Below are 18,361 nucleotides of genomic sequence, written 5' to 3'. Positions count from 1 at the left end.
TACTTGGATAATAAAACAATAATCTAAGTTTCTCCCTTGACTATTAAGTATCTCTTTGTAAATACATTACTAATATAGTGTACAATTCAAAGTTCAATAAATTGACAATTAACATTGAATTCTTTACTTTTTATGCACCCAAAACACAGTTGTTTGATTGAATATAAATAAATAAAAGAAGAGAAACTATAGTCAAAAAGAATTTTAAAACGCTGGTCAACATATGTTCTAGATGAGAATGTGACAAATACTTAATTTTTTTCCTTTCCTTCTTTGTAATAATAATTATTATATATTGTTGATAAATAAGAAGTTAATATGCGTTGAACTTTTCTTTTGGTAACAAGCAACGCGCTCGCTATTCTTCAGATGCATTCCGAGTAAATTTTTTTTTTTACTATGATAGCATGTAAAAATTGTAATTCACAGTAGACTCACACTACATAAAAAAATGATCTTTAGCGGCAATTAATTAACGGCAATACCTCAATTGCCGTTAATTATGTATTTTTAGCGGCAATTAGCATTCTTTTGTATATGTTTCTAAAACCTTTAGCAACATTGGATCTAATGACACTTAACTAATATTGGAAAAGACTTTAGCACTCTTTATTAATGTGTACATTTATTGCCGCTAAAAATTGTTTTTGTAGTAGTGTCAATTAAGAAACACATTGAACTTGTTACCAAGAATATTACTCCACTTTAATAATAATACGACAACAGCTAGGATGAATTATCAATTAGACGCTAGATGTAGTATGAATTAATTAGTATCTATATCACCAACATGCTTAAACTAGAAAACTCAAATCGAGCATTGTATTCTTAATAGGTGAGGTTGTTTCTGTTATGCAATTGATATACAAGAAATAATTTTTTTATAATAGAAATCATGATCTTGCAAATTTTGTAGTCTCAATTAATTTTCTTTTTCTTTGTGTTTGGAACGTAAATATATATAATTTCCGGAAAATTATATCTTCTTAATTTTGCATTTTCACACATCTTTTTTGTTTGGGAAGGGGGGAGGCCGGGAGGGTGATGGGATATATAGGCACATCACAGTATTTTGTTGTTCTTGATCCTTTTTTGTAAGATTTGCATTGCCCCTTGTTAGTTGCTGTGTTTTTTCCACTTATTTCTTCTTCCTTATATTGGATTTGCTGCACTTGAGTCGATGGTATTTTGCCAACAACTTATTTATTTCCACGAGATATAGTGATAAGGTCTGAATGTATATTTTATCCTCCTCAAATTCCACATGTGAAATTTCACTAGGTACGTTATTGTGTTGTAATTTGGTGCAACAAACTAAAAGACAAAAGTGAGATAGAGTGTTGAAGAGACATGCATGTCAAACTTCAAATAATAGAGAATCAAAAGATGTTGCATTTGCCAATTTAAGTGGTAATGGAGCTAGGTGTAGGACTAGGAATATTACAACCTATTTGGGCCAAACAGAAAGGTAGTACATAAAGGACCTGTTCCCTTGTTACAACATATTACTACTCAGAACTACCCAGTAGATTCGACATGAAAGCTACAGCCTAACGTTGTAGTCGAAGATTTGTGGATGCTTATGGCCAGAAGACTAACAAATAGTCCCCAAAGTATACACTCAACAGTTCTAGTCATGAAAATATATGTACTCTAGTAGATAGTTTAAGGAAATTCTTCCTTACTCGATATTTGTGTTGGTAAGAAATAGTAGGTATCCGATGAAATAGTCAAAAGTGCACACAAATTGATCTACACACTACGTCATAAACAAAAAAAAAAGAACAATTATCAGCTTGAAAATCAGCAACTTTTCAACCCGTGCAATTAAAAAATAGTCATTGTCATGAAGTTCTAAGTCCCGTAGTTTCACCTAATTTGACATTCATGAAAGTGACTATTTTTCAAATATACGAGCAAAAAGTGGCTCTCATCTAAATTTTCTCTCCTCAGATTCTAAGAAGAACTTGACAGTGATGAGCCCAAGAATGAAATTAACAGAAGCCCAAATTGGACTTAGTAGAACATGGCCCAGACAGTGAATTCAAGAGTTCAAGAATTCAATAATAGCTTCTTTTCTCATTTTAAACTCTATTCATTATAAAAGAAGTTTGGGTATACTATTAATTACTCAAGCTTCCTTCTTACGTTTATTCTCTAAGAGTAAATTATCTATTCTGAGGTGGACGTGGAAGTGAGGATCAATATCATTTTCAAGAGAAGGAGTTTCAAGTATCTTAGGTTGATAATTCAAGAAAATTTAGTTCGACGATGATATTACACATCATATTAGATTATGGATAGGCATGAATGAAATGAAAGCTCGTATTGGTGTCTCATGAGATAAGAATGTGCTACCTTATTTCGTAGAGAGTGATTGTTAGATCTATTATAATGGTATAGGGAAAATTGCCGTTGACTAGTCAAAAACTCATATGTCTAGAAAATGAAAGCAGTAAATGAAAACACTTAGATTAGATATTGAACATAATAGAGGAAACATGCTTTGAATTATTATTATTATTATTTCTGAACTAAGATTTAATAGAAATAGCCTTTCTATCCCTACAAAAATAAAAATAAGGTTTTTATACACCAACCCTCCCTAGACCACTAGTGGAATCACACTTTAAAAACTTTTAATTCCTGCAAATTCTTAATTTTTTGTATACTTGTTAATGGAGGGGTCTGTCCCTCCCTCACTTAAATTAGTAAGGTAAAGTTTGGCCCTTTTATTTTGTCATTTTCAAAAAATATTATTAATAAAATCCACAGGGTGATTTATAATTTTAAAAAATTCCATGCCATATAAAAAAGATTGTCCAATGGTCCATAAACATATCCAGCTCCCGGGAAAAGATGAAAGAGCCAACACACAAGGACGCTAATGTCCAGATCAAACCTAACAATGACCCTTTAAAATATGTAAGGACGGGGATCTACAAGGACATATATAACCTTTTTTTTATTTATTACGATTAAATCTAAATTCACGTCTAAATCTCATATTAAACAAAAAACAATCCCTAACAAAAATGATATTGAACAAAAAATAGGCCCTAAGAAAAATGGCTATGTACTCAAAGCTCACACCAAAGAACTTTTTAGTTCAACTTTCACCTCTAAGAACCTACAACTATGCCATTATTGTTCAAAGTCTTACTAATGGGTGTCACACCCCTTTTTGCGCACGGGCGAAAGGGTTTTTCCAATTTAAGTGATGGTATTGATTTAGATTTTTTTTTTAACTTTTCAGAGTTGCCACTTGGAATTGAGTTGTGGTGTTCCAAGTCACCTTTTTGAATCCCTAATCAATAGGAAATGACTTTTTTAGTTTTGGTCGGTGAACCAGAAATTCGGGTAAGGAATTCTGTTGACCGAGGGGAAGGTATTAGGCATCCCTCAAGTCTCGTGGTTCTAGCACGATCACTTTTATTGACTTATACTTATTTTTACTATTTTTGGATATATTGTGTCTACATGCCATGATTTGCTTATTTTTTAATTGTTGAATTTTTATTAGTCTTAAATCGGATGCATAACTGCATTCTCGATCATGACATTTGGAGACATAATTGTCTTCCCCTCTCGAGTTCATCACACCTAATAATCTCAATTTACACCTCTTGGTTTGAATTAACAAAATTAATTATTAAAATAATTTGGCCAAGGTGCGTAACCGCGTCCTTGAATTTGACCAAGGTGCGTAACCGCATCTTTGAGTTTCTTAAGTATCTGAAAAAGATATGGAACCACATTCTTAATTGAGATGAAATTTAATTATTATTGTTACACGAACTAACCAAAAAAAAAAAACTATACGTTTTGTTTTTCTTCCTTGTTTTTGTGCCTCCGTCCGTTTTCTAACCTTTTCTTAAAAAATATATTTATTTATTTATTGCTGTTTTGGTTATTTTATATTTTTTTTTATATATTCTTTTCCTTTGTTTTTGTTTCATTCTGTTTCTCTTTTCTTATTTTTTATTACGTTTCTATTCCTTTCTTCTTCTTCTTCTTCTTCTTGTATATGTATGCAGGTAGTTTATATTGTTTTTGTTTTATTTTTATTTCTTGTTATTTGATAAAGGAAAAAAAAATAAAAAATAATGAGCATTGTATATCAATCCAACAGTTATTTTTCTCAAAATAATATCCAATTGCCTACTTTAGATAATAATTAACACTAGCATTAAACAAATTACAAATCAATTCTACCTCACAAATCCCTCATCCAATATTATCATAAACTATTTTACTATTTTACTATTTTAACGTATTTAGGTTAATAACGAAAGAGACTATATTTTAAACAGTTAAATGCATATTTACAATAAAGTATCAATACTAAAAATAATAAGGAGAGAAGAGTAAGGCGTACTATCGGAATCAACTGTATAGATTACCTAATACATGAAATCATTTAAATAACTTTGTTCATGCTTTAATCCACAAATAAATATATTAAAAATAAGTAAAAAGAAACATAATATGAATTTGTGTGGTAAAAATAGGAGCAAGAACGATATCACCGGATACTAGACATAAAGATCAAAATACGATACTATACAAAATTTATTCTAAATTTAACAATATACACATATTTACCGTATTTCAATATTATAATGTAAAGCTTGAACAAACATAGAATTTGAGCCAATTCATAACATTGGAATTAAATACTATATAATCATGAAAATTAAATTATAAAATAAATATTAAATAGTACCTCTTGCGAAAATCAAACTCACGAAAAGAAAGCAATCCTAATAGGAAACTACGAACTTGAAACCATGAAAGCAAACCTCAAACTCAACCTTTATTTGTGAGTGGAGAAAAATATGTATAATAAGAGGACGAATACATATGTGTTGTACGCGTGGAGAAAGAAGTATGTTGCTGAAAATCTTTTTTCTCTTCTATTTTTCTTTGCTGATGATCTATATCCTTTTTTTATTATTAGTAGTGTGTAGGTGTATTATAGGAATTAGGATAGGTGTAGGCAGTGGCGGAGCCAGAAATTCTATCAAGGGGGTTCAAATAAAACATAGGCGAAATCCTGAACCCCATAAACCATTGAGCTACTCCTTTGACATATGCTCAGGGGGTTCAATTTTAAATATATACACGTACACAAAAAAATTGATCTTATATATATAGTGTAATTTTTTTTCCGAGGGGGGTCGGATGACCCCCCTGGACACACTCTACATCCGCCACTGGGTGTAGGAGTGGGGCAGTGGATTGTATCGTGTGGGGTGTGGAATGTGGAGGAAAACCTGAGGGAGTGGGAGTGTGGGGTTGGTTTTGTTAGATTATTTAGGTTATTTTTTATGTTAGTTTTAGTTTTATTAACTATGCATATAAATAATAAATTATAATATAATATCAATTGATTAAAATAATAATAAAACTAACAGCAAAACAGCCCGCAAAAGCACATAATTGAAATTTAAAACTCTATCCCTTCATATAATTCTTAGGCACAAAAATAGAAACTGGTTTTTATATATATATTTATTTTATTTATTCTTCTAACAATCTTTGACTCATTCCTGCATGTTTTATGATATTAAAGCAAAGCAAAATCTCATACTACTTTATTATAATCACAATTATTAATAATATAAAATACTTTAAAAAGATTATTATCAAAGAAAACATTTTTTAAAATGTCCAACAATTTTAATATATTGAAAATATCTTCTTTTTTTTATTTTTTATTTTCAAATCTTTTAAAATAAACTTACTAAAATAAAACAAAAATCAAAATATCTAACTTAAACTAAAATAAATATTTAAGGAATAAAAATAAATGTAAAGCCTTATGTTTGGTCAAAAATTACGTGTCTACAATGAGAATCAAAGAATTAGTAGATTTGTTCCACTTGAAATAAGAATATATTAGGGTTATGAATTTATAATCTGATGATCGAGTCAATTTCATAATTATAAGTTCATTCTGTAAACCATACCGGGCCAGGCCGAAATAGGGCTATATATATTCTGATAATTAATGAGAAGGGGTAATTCGGAACTATTCACCTCTTTCAGTGAATCGAAAGATATATGCTAGGCATAAATTCTCTAGATAATTTAAATCGAAATAATTGGATGTCCAACTTAGGCCTATATCTTTTTTGTTGGTTTATATGTTTGACATGCACATAATCAACGTACCAATGGCACATGTTGGGTAATTAATGGCTGCTTTTACTACCGTAACAACACCTCTGTTGGGTACTATATTGCTGAGATCAAGTGAAATACATCCAAGTACATTTCTACAAAGAGCTCCTTCCACAATCTAGCTACATTCCAACACTTGCAAATAGATTTTCTTTTTCACTTTCTAGATTTTCTGATTTACTAAAGTATATAACCAAAAATCTAGTACTTAGTATGTAGTAACATTCAGCTTTTCGTATAAATCAGTAAGAAAGTGGAATAATATTTTTATCTCTATCCCGACAAAAAAAATACTAGGTCATTCTTCTAATCTGTCATGAATTTAAATGCATGAAAGCTGATCCGAACTGTACGTTCATAACAGAAAATATATATATTCACCTCTGGTGCTTGATGACACATTTACACATATCTGCAAAGTGCAAAGATGTCCACTTTTTTTCTGCAATCAGTGGCACTATAAATAAAATTTAATGAAAAATAAATCGAAAAAACCCATCTTTACATAAATTATAAATAAACTCATCGATTCAATGTAGTGAAAAAAATTTAAAATTGGAGCTTTACAAATTACAATAGCAGAATTGGATAATCTAGAAAAATAAAATAAAAATAAAAATTGGTACTGCCTAACCAATTCCACAGATACAGAAATTAAATTTGCCGTGTAAAAAAGGGTGAAATAATAGCAGCAGAAAAAAATTAAATAAATTATAATTTCAGAACTAATTAATGGCTAGTAGGTAGAAGAACCCTATGCACCATAAAAAGATTCCTTTTTTTCTGTTCGCCGCCGATGATACTTCTTTCCCTAAAATCGGCGGCGATGATAAGTGGCTTGGTGGGCTGAATATTTCCGGCGAATTCACCGGCGATAGAGATATCTCCGGCGGTGAAGCTACCACAGATTCTCCACTACCACTACCAATTGGGTTCTTCCCAAAGAACTCTTGAGGCAACAATACTTTCGATACCCCAAATATCGCTACCGGATTCTGATCAAACACCGTTTGAGTTACCGACGCTTGAACAATTCCGGTGTTAATTCCGACAGACCCATTAACTCTAGAAATGTTCAGTGTAAAACTCCCTGCACCATTTTGCTCTGTAGCTAATGTTGGTTGAACTGGATTAACAATAGATTCTAATGAACCTAAAGGGTAATACGAATGCAAAACATGAAACCTTAATACAACAGCTTTCTTCTCCGCCGGCAACGATTGAAATTTCATCGACGATGACATATCGGAAAATGCTTCATCTGTTGGCACAAATAGCGTTAATCCAGCACCCCCTTCATCTCTCTCGAATTCCTCTTCTACCCCAGAAGCAGTAAGCATTGAAGCTGCAACATTGAAATTGTGAGCATCAATAAGCGTCTTCGTAATATTGAGACCCAAAGGGGGTCGAGTTTCAGAAGCCATAAGATCAAACCCATTTGGAACCAAAAGAGAATCGACCTTAAAAACAGAGATATTATAAGGAAGAGTTTTCAAAAGCCCCAAAATCGTAGCGTTCGATGTAGGTGAATGAATTGTGACGGAATTCGAATTAACATTACGGGTAATGTTAACAGACCCAAAATTATTAGGGGCACGGCCGGTAGTTTGAAACAGAGTGGTAACGAGTTTTCCGGTGGGTGGTATAAGTCGAAGGTCCGACCACGAAAAGTACTCAAGAAGAATATGGTAACGGAGGACATCACCGAGATTAGAGGAGGAGGAGGAGGAGGGCGGAGAGCGGTTATTCAAGAGATCGGATGACCGGAGGAAGGTGTTGGGGACGACAAGGAGAGTAAGATAAGAGCGTTGGGTTAGATCGGCGGCGACAGAAGTAGTGGCGAGAAGATTAGCGAAGTCGGAGATTTCAGGATAAGAAGATAATAGATTGGTGATGTTAATGGCGAAAATGGGTAAGTGGGAAGTGGATAAAAGAAGAAAATAGAGGAATGTAGGAAGGGTAAAATGGGATAATGAAATTGTGACAGCCATTTTTGTGAAGATTGAAGCAGAGAGAGGTGTTTCTATGTCTCTCTCTCAAAGTGGTAACAGAGAGAGTGATGCTCCTTTGGTGGCTTCCACACACATTTTCCTCTTGCCCACTGTGGCCCCATCTTGGGTTTGATGTGATGATTATGGTCCATCATAAGTGATATAAATAATAATTACATTCATATTCTTTCATACTATATAGTTATTATAACTGTCGTATGGGGTGAGAGATAAGAATATATAGTCCTAAGATAAAAAAATAGTTCTGGGATAAAAGTTTGGTGTCTTGATTGGTTGACATGTTTGGTATAATTTATCCCACCATTTATATCATAGTGATATGATAAGTTATCCATATACAGGGTGAGATAAATTATCCCACGATAACTAACTCTAGATAATTAATCCTGAAATAACTAGTTCCCAACCAAACGACTTAATAATTATATAAACAGACTACGAGCCTGTTTGGATTGACTTTTGGCTTATGACTTATAAGCCAAAAACCATAAGTTAGGATTTCTAACTTTTGACTTATTTTTGTTATTTTGGCTTTAAAATAAGTGTTTATAAACACTTTTAATTTTATCCAAACACTTCAATACTGCTTAAAAGCTATTTTGACTTAAAAACACCTAAAATAAGTCAATCCAAACGGGCACTACATTGTTGATAGGTGTCAATTCTTGTCAAAAATAAATTCTTTAGCTAGTTCTTGTTGATTAGTGCCATTAGTCAAGGTGATTAGATGAGATAATGAGATAGTCGGTGATTAGATAAGATAATGAGATATTTTTAGTTTATTAGAGATATGTAGTTTCCTTCTTATTTTTTTATTTAGTTTTGCTGGTATTTGTTGTTTTTATGTGTTAGTTATCACATTACTTTTATGTTATTATTATGTCTTTTTCTAATGTTGTGTAATAATTTTATTATTATTTATTTGTTGGGTCTGCTTTGTGTCGATGTGTTTGTTTTTTAATTAAGTTACTTAAGCTGATGATATATCAGAAGATTAAAACCAATTTCTCTATTTTTACAAAATAAAAGTAAAAAATATGTATATCTTACCATTTCTAAATTCCATTTTATGAAATTAAACAATATATATTATTATTATTATATAATTAATATATAGGTTATGAAATGAAAGCAACAAATTCATCAAAGGTCTATTGAAAAGTTCTAATTTTATCACTATCTAATATTTCGAGTTTGAATCGCGAAAATTTAAAATTTTAATTATCCCAACTCAAAAGTATATTTATTACCTACGTTTCGAGAAGATTGAAGAAATAATAGGACTCCTCCGAAATATGAGTATGTAACAACAAATGTAAGACAAATTCAATCCCTTTTTTCCTAAATTTTATCTTCATTACTGGATTCTTATATTTTAGGACTTTATCTCCCATTAATGAACCATCCAACGAGAACCAAATTAGTTCAGCGGCCAACTGAAGTTTTAAATAAATTGAGTAGTGCACGTAACTATTTGTCCACTAGTTTCCTGTTAACAGAATGTTGTCAAATATAATAACCTTTTGAAACAATCTTTTAAATTTGATTTTTTACTGTAATCCTGTCTTTTCAACAGTAATTTTCCTGGTTAAACTACATAATTTGACGTTAACGTTACACATTAGTTTTTATATTTTTGTTCTATAGATTTTGCAAGAATATAAAAAGCAGCTAATCTCATTAAATAATCTTTAGCCCTCAGTTTGTGATAAGATGAGTGCCACGTGACTCATCCATGGGTAGCTAAGTTGACAGAGGTTTTTTTATCCTTGCCTTTCTAAAATCTGTGTTGAAGTTCCCATTAAATCCAGATCACACACTAAAGGGCTTATTCAAGGGTGGTACTTTCAACAATTTCTTCATACGCAAGACTCAAATCAAGATCTCTAATTAAGAGTGGAGCAATTTTACTACTGCACCACAACCCATTTTAATATGTTTCAATTGATTCCTTTGCTTAAAAATTATATTATATAAATAAATAAATAAAATGGTTCTATATATAATTTTTCTTGAAATAATAATAAATAACATAATTGTAAAGAACATTCAAAAATTACTTTAAATCATAAATTCCATATTAGATATGGCGTTTTATTTATTATTAGTATTAGTAGTATTATTTCGAATTTCATTGTATATGATTTTGACTCCGTCACTAAACTCAGCAATCATCTAGAAGAAAAATTATTAATGAAGATTGAAGAGGAAAAAACTCACTGGAAATTAAAGGGCGGGCAGAGACAACATATGAATAACTACCAAACAAAGAAGTGATAAGACATAAAAGATGTAAAAGTGGCAAATTTTTATGTGCTTGTTTCTTAAAGAAGGTACATACAATAGTTAAAAATCAATTATTGTTTAGAAAAAGAGCCTCTTTCTTATCTATATTTTGATTAAATTGGACATTTCTAAAGTCTTATACGATAAAAATAAATGGATGCAATACAGATTTTTTATTTTAATTTATTTTGGTTGTTTTGCAAAGCTGTCTTGAAAGGGTGCATTTATAAGTTTAGATGGTCGGGGTTTGGTGGCTACGACAAATAACACCTATGCAAGGACCCCATTACACATGTTGGGTTTTACTTGTTTTTAATAAACGAGTCATCGTTTGATTTGACATAATAAAAAATAATAGATATAATTATTAGATATTTATGTGGTTATAAGAGTTAAGTATTTTATTAAGAATAAATAAATTTTTTAAATCAAATTACTTTTAATTATAGAAATGTATTTTCTTCTTCTGATGAACCAAAAATGAAAGTTACCATATAAATGATGACAAAGAAAATAGAGAAGTATTGAAAATATTTTTGAACTTGACACAATGAATAGTTTCATTCCTGAACTATTGATAGCCTTAAAACAATCATTTATTTGACTAATTAAACTTTAGATACACCTCCGATCTACCACATGACATAACAACTAATCTCAAACTCTTGTAGGAGTTCATTCTAGAATTATTTTCATTACCTCTAGTGAGAAAAAGATCCCTGTACACTTGGTAAAATTTTGCAGTGTTTCATTTATGTTGCAAGCTCAGGGTGTATTTAAGATTAATTAATCAAGTAAATGCGTACTTTTAAGACTGTTAATAATTCGAAATGAAAGTAATAATTCACTCACAAATTTAAGGTATTTTCAGTACTTCTCTCCAGAAAATAGTTATTCTTTTTGTTGTACTTTCTGAAAATAAATGGAGCTTTTATGATGCACATGGAATAAACGTTGCAATACATGAGTAATGATATTCACAGAGTATTATATATGCCATGAATATAATTTGGATATGGTTAAAGGTATTATGAAGAAGAAAATTGGTGTTGTCAACTCACGAAATTAAGTAAATCATGAATAGAATCATTATTGTTACTATTCTTTTACCATCGGTTTGTACTACGTACCTTATGAGAGAATAATAGCTACCTTGAATAAACCAAATTTATTTCATGCAGTATTCTACAATATCTCTCTAGGTTATCAACTAACTATGATTAGGGGCGGAAATATTTCGTCAAAAAATTGCATTCTATATATAAAGCCACTTGCCTAATACACAAATTTTCAGGATTAAAAGTCAAAACTTGTTAAACTCGAAGTTTTATTCATAAAGTAAACAGAGTCAAAAGTTCAAGATCACTCATCTCAAGGATCATTCTCGTAAATCTTTAATTTGGGCTCTAGAGGCCTAACAGTACGTAAGATTGTGGATAGTACTAAAGCCCAATATGATATTCTTGGGCTATCAATCTTCTTATCACGTTTAGCCAGCCACTTTTTTGGTGCAAATTACACCTCAAGCTGATCGATTAAAAATAATTACATTTACTAGTGAAATATATATAAAAAAAAATACACCGTCATATACTCATTAGTCATTTCACCCATGTCATAAACGTAAGTGTATGCCCGTTTCTTTATCTTTTTTATTTATGTATCTATAATCCATCCATTACTAGTGGTAGTTGTTAATCCATGTTATGGTGAACCATGTTTTTTAATTCGTTTAAAAATGTCAATGTTTGGTAGTCATAACATCAAGCTAAGTACTAAAATTCCATGGGAAAGCTATGAGAGCTAGATAAACATTTTTTTAATAATATGGATTGGTAATAACAATTAACAACAGGTAGAAAGAAATGATGGATCCTGCAGTGTGCAATTCAAATTTGTTGGGATTTCAATATGGACTTTGAACACCGAATGAGAAACCAAACAAACAATTAACAACAACCCCGGGAATATTTAAAAATTCCATATTTCATAGAGAGACAACAACCATATATATGAAAAATTGGTACATATATAATACGATAAGGTTATGATAGAACTGATCAACACCAGGACCACTCTATGAATCTTTCTTTCATTTTCTTCCTTACGTAGATATAATAATTAAAGATGGAATATTAAATACTCCGTATAGTCAAACTACATAAAAAAAGTTAACATAATCAGTATAGTTTTACCTGCTGTGACATGTCACTTGTTTTCTGTTTCTTGCAAGTAATTACCATTTCATGGTAAAAGGGGATGATTGGTCTATTTATGTGGCTTGGGTAGGGCAGGACCGTCTTTAACCCCTAGGCTACTAAAGTCATCGCTTGAGGCCTCATATTTTTTGGGGACCCATTTAAAAAAAAATAATTAGTTATATATGTTATTTTTTAAAATAAAATTATATGTACTATGAGTGCTATGATATCTATTAAGAATATTGCATATGAGATATTTATAAACCTGAATTTCGTAAGAAACAACTTAATGAAAATATGGATTACAAAATCACAAAGTCCCTTGAATAATTTTTTAGAATTGATTATTTTATATATGTAGAGTAGATCAAACTATTTTTCACTTCAAAATAGATTTGAAGCATATGAAAATATTTTTGATTTCTTATTTAGTGATAACATATTGAGATCACGAGATAATGAGAATTTTAAAAATTATTGTGTTAACCTTGAACTTTCTTTAACACGTAATAGTTATTTTGATATTGATGATTTAGATTTATTTTTTGAATTAAAAGTGTTAAGAGAAATAATACAAGTAGAAGATAGTGATCTAATGAAAATACTCAATCAAATAAAAAGACTTGATTCTTTTCCAACTACACATATTGCTTATAGAATAATGTTAACAATTCTTGTAACCATTCTCTCAACCGAAGGAACTTTTTTCGAAATTAAAATTGATTAAAATCTTCTTTAAGATCAACAATGTCTCAAGAGATATTGAATGAATTAGCTATATTATCATTTGAAAAGTAATTATTAAAACAAATTGATTATAAAATAGTACTTAATGACTTCGCATCTAAAATAGCTAGAAAAGTAGATTTTAAATGAAAATACATATGATAAAAAACAAAATATTAGGGCTCCTCTCTTAGTTTCACTTTAGGCCCAATGTTGTTGAGTCGACCCTGGGGTAGGGGGTGGACTGATTGTGTAAATTATGAGTATGATTTTTTTTGCAAAATTAAATATGTTATGCAAATATTTTTTAGAATTAATATAATATTATATGTTTATGGCAATCATGTTCCAAAATGTTTGAATGGTGCACTTGGTTGATTATTGAGCTATTTAACTAAGATAGAATCGTGGATCAATTTTCATTTCAATTTTTTGTTGGGCACCATGTTCTACAAATTGTAATTCCGTCTTCACTTGTCTAATCCTTACTTCTTGGGCTAACTTTTGAGTTGAGTTAGATCTAAGATACTTTGTTTAACATGGTATTAAAAAAACTTTGATTAATTAAATACGAAAAAAATCCGGAAAATATGTTCTCCCATGCCAATGAATAATGATCATATCCTATATGTAATTAATTTATTTTTATATATATATATATATATATATATATATTATTTCTGTATTTTCTGTATTAAAGTAAAGTCTGTTTGCATTACTGTATTTTCTGTATTTTCTGTATTTACTGTATTTACTGTATTTTCTGTATTTTCTGTATTATTTACTGTAATTTGGTATCAGAGCGAGAAGTTTTTGGGAAATAATCATTTAATGAGAAAACCGCTACGTAGTACTCAGACATATTTAGAAACTAAAAGAAAGTTAGAAAGTCTATATTTAGAATATAAGAGACTGAATAAGACTAAAGAAGACAATATAAGGTTAGATTTTCTAATAGAAATAATATCTAGATTAGAATATAAATTTATTACACAGTATATATATATATATATATATATATTAGTAGAATTCTATAAAAAAAAAATATGTCAAATTATTCTTGTGTGGCATCTTAGATTTTTTTCCCCTTCCTTCTCCTTTTCTTCATTGTGTGTGTGTGTGTTTTCTAGAAATACCCAAAGTTTGACTTCAACGCGGCATCTTATAGACTAAAAACTTGGACCAGTTTTAGGTTTCATTAAGTACAAGTCAAGTGTTCTACGTACTATTTTCCAACTCTTTTAGGCAGAATTTGTACACGAAAATAATGTCAATCAATTATTTGGTAGCTTACTTTTTAATTTCTGTTGTCAACAACTACTAGCTATTTTCATTTCAAAGAATAACTACTTTAACAGTTTAACAAACACTCTCTACCTAGATGAAGCTTTGATTTAGTCCAATTTGTAGCCTAAACTAATTAAAGCTATAAGCCGATAATAATATACATGTCATAGTCTATAATGACGTAAAAGCAAGATATATATATGTTTAGCATCATGGAGCCATTATTTTAAGTGCAAGTTGTGATTAAAGATAATCACACTAGTCAAATGTCCACACCGCCCACTTTTAGGACTTGAAAGTAGTTCACAATAGTCTAATTTGGATGCTTTTTCAACACCTTTGAAATAAAAAGAAAGAGATTTACAAGGCCTTTGCTACTGAATATTAAATGGTGAAGCCTTGCTAAGTAGAATTGGTTGTGGAATACACCTAATTAATTAGAACTACGCTTTAACGGAGAGTTTTGATGCAACAATAATATAATTGTCGCTAGTTAGTAAAGTTACGTACAAGAAAAGGAATTAAATGAATCATCTGCGTTGAAAATCTATCGATATAAGCATGGTAAAATTAAAACTTTCTTTATCTTTTAAATTTTCTTGATATAAGAGAAATACGTGTTCAAATTTCAGATATGACATTTATTAGTATTGTTTTTTGAAACTCCTTGTCGAAATTTATGATTCACGAATGGTATAAACTTAGTATGGTCCGACCCTTCTGCAAACTCTGCGATTTGTTTAATTTTAAGGGGATGGGGGTCCTCTCTAGAGGATGGTCCTGTTTGTTGTGAAAAAAGTGGAAGCAAAAACAAAGAAAGAAATAGAAACGTAAGTGTAATGTGGTCCTTGGTAGCAGGAGTGGCTCAACATTATTTGTGGCCTAAAGCGAAATTTTTATTAGAGGCCTAAAATCTATATAAATTATATCTACATCTATTTATTTTTCTAAATTTCTAGACGTAAATTACTACTTAATAGCTTTTATATAAATGATTTTTCAAAACACTTTTTTTTAATTATTAGTTTTAAGTAAGATTTTATCAATTCAACATTGAAAAACATCCTTTTATTGAGACAATTATTATATGAATTATTAACACAATTTTATAAGTAATAAGTTGATAAACTTTAAAGATAAGAGTTAGAATCATAGAATTTGATTCAAAATGTTGATAACTTGGTATACCAACTTTAATATGAAAATTAACAAATAAATTTTAAAAAAAATTGTAGTGCACTTTGTTCAACACTTTTCGACTATTGATTCATATTTTTGAGAGTGTATTACTCTAACTATCAAAGATTTGAAGAAATAGAGTACAAAAAGAGTTACAAAGGATAAATAATGTGAGTGTTAACGAAAAAAATGTAAGAATCCAAAATAATGTTTCCTTAATTTCTTTTATTTGAATGGAGTTAAGATACATAGTTTTTTATTTATAAAAATTTGAGGGCCCAAGAGCCTGCCCTGCTTGGTAGCTACATATAACATTCTTCTCAGAGTCTTAAAGATTCGTCTTATTGTTGATCTTTCCATAAATTTGATTTGACTTTTATCGTACAAATGTACAAATCATACAATGACAATGGAGCATGGTGCATACATGCAACTAATAAATTATTTATACCTTTTTTCTTTTCCAAGAAGGTGTATGTTAATTGCTAGTTAGGGCATCTCCAACCCAATCCTCTATTTTACTCTCCAAATATAGAGTTCTCTATTTTTTCAGACAATCAACTCCAACTCAATTCTCTATTTTACTCTCTAAAAAGGAATCTTTTTCTCTCTCCTCAATATTATATTATTATTTCTATTTCATTCTTATTTTCTTATTTCATAATATAAATCCTTTATTTCTTTTTTCCCAAATAATTACTTTATATAATTTTTACTATGATATAAAATTGTTTTTTATTCTAAATTTTTAAATAACATAAATTGCAAGAAAATATACATTATGTGCGGATAGGTTTTAAAATTGCGTAAAATGAACTATAAATTCAAACACATGAGATGCATGTATTAGATTGTTGTATACATTATGTGCGGATAGGTTTTACTCGATTAATATCTACATATAATTTTATTTATCTAAAATAACTTTGAGATAACTATGAGAATCTCATCCTACGGTTAAAAATATGATAAAATTCATCCAAACAACAGGACGGCGAAAGGCTAGATAGATATATCAAAGCCAAGGAATTTAGAGACGAAACTAAAATTTTAATGAAAAATTTAGAAACTATTAGTGATCCGAATATTCGTGATTACCTGCAACAAGAACAACAACGAATACTTGAAAAAAGAAATCGACAATTACAACCGCAGTCACAACCGCAATCACAACCACAATCGCAACAATTCTCTGAATCATATCCTATTTTTTTTTTCCGAATAGTGCTAAATCTGGAAACGACCTACCGGATTTCTAAATTATTGTTGTGATCAATTAATTATTATGTTATGTATTGTATTTTATCTTGTATTTAATTTATTATGTTATGTATTATATTGTATTGTTATCTTGTATTTAAATTATTATGTTATGTATTGTATTGTTATCTTGTATTTAAATTATCATATCATGTATTGTATTTTTAAATTAAATTTTTTCATCTTGCTATTTTAATTTTGCATATTCTTTATAATGGAAATTAATAATAAAATAAAAGTTTATTATTCACGAAAATTAGAAAAAAAAAACTATTAATTTGAAATTAAATAGTATATATTAAATAATATTTTTAAAAAATATTATATTACATTTAAAAAAGAATTATGAATATTATATATTTAATTAATGGAATTATATGTAAAGTAATATGTTAATTAGAAAGTAATAGAAATAATAATAAAATAATGAAAAAGTGAAATAGAGAGTGTGAATAGTAGTTCTCCAAATTTCTCTATAAATGGAGAATAGAGAGTAATTTAGAGGGTGGTTGGAGAGCCTTTTCTCTATTTTACTCTCCAAATATAGAGAATGGAGAGTAAAATAGAGTGGGGTTGGAGATGGTCTTATACGTACTCATTGATAGCCCGAACAATACGTACAAGATACGTCACCTAGTGAAATTCTGCCTCAAACGAAGAATATTGTGTCAACTCAAAATGAAATTTGGCGCAAATTGTCTAGTATAAAGACTTCTCATATATGAATTGTTTCGAAGATTACTAGCTAAAATATATTTGTGTGTTAAAAGGGTACATAAATTTGGGATACTTAGTGGAACCAAACCAGTCAGTTTGTCATTTACAATCTCCTAAGGTGATTTGCCTTAGAACTTCTAAAAGATTAGGTTTTTCGTTTTGTCATCTTTTGATTTTGAGATGGTAACTCAATTTCAATTTTTATTTTTATTTATCAATAGTACTAAATTATTTTTGTATATCATTTATTCAAGTAATTACACAGAAAAAGTCACTATTCTATTTGAAAAATCAATATGTTTCCACGACTATGATTTTCCAAACACTCTAGATATTTTTTAATAAAAAAGTTGTAGTTTATAAGATTTTTATGTAATATTAACTATAAAAATAATAATAATATTGGGAGAATGGAGAGATTAGTTTATAATAGTGAAAGAACATCCAACAACTAACCAACTAAATAATGTTCCCTTAATATTGAGCAACTTAGCATTAAATCAGAAG

At 29.6% G+C, this 18,361-nt stretch overlaps 1 protein-coding gene across 1 annotated transcript; it reads right to left on the bottom strand.

Moving 5' to 3' along the window:
* Positions 1 to 6,671: 6,671 nt before the first annotated feature.
* Positions 6,672 to 8,312, bottom strand: LOC125874398 (fasciclin-like arabinogalactan protein 4). The gene has a single exon (XM_049555278.1). The coding sequence runs from the start codon at positions 8,175 to 8,177 to the stop codon at positions 6,912 to 6,914; it is 1,266 nt and encodes a 421-aa protein (XP_049411235.1). The 5' UTR covers positions 8,178 to 8,312; the 3' UTR covers positions 6,672 to 6,911.
* Between the last annotated feature and the right edge of the window lie 10,049 nt (positions 8,313 to 18,361).

Source organism: Solanum stenotomum, chromosome 8 (genome assembly GCF_019186545.1).
Source record: "Solanum stenotomum isolate F172 chromosome 8, ASM1918654v1, whole genome shotgun sequence".
In the NCBI taxonomy this organism is placed as follows: Eukaryota; Viridiplantae; Streptophyta; class Magnoliopsida; order Solanales; family Solanaceae; genus Solanum; species Solanum stenotomum.
Note: the sequence above shows the minus strand (reverse complement) of the source record. Positions and strands in the feature narration are given on the sequence as shown.

Coding starts and splice junctions, on each gene's coding strand:
- LOC125874398 (XM_049555278.1), bottom strand. CDS start 8,177: ATGGCTGTCACAATTTCATTATCCCATTTTACCCTTCCTACATTCCTC.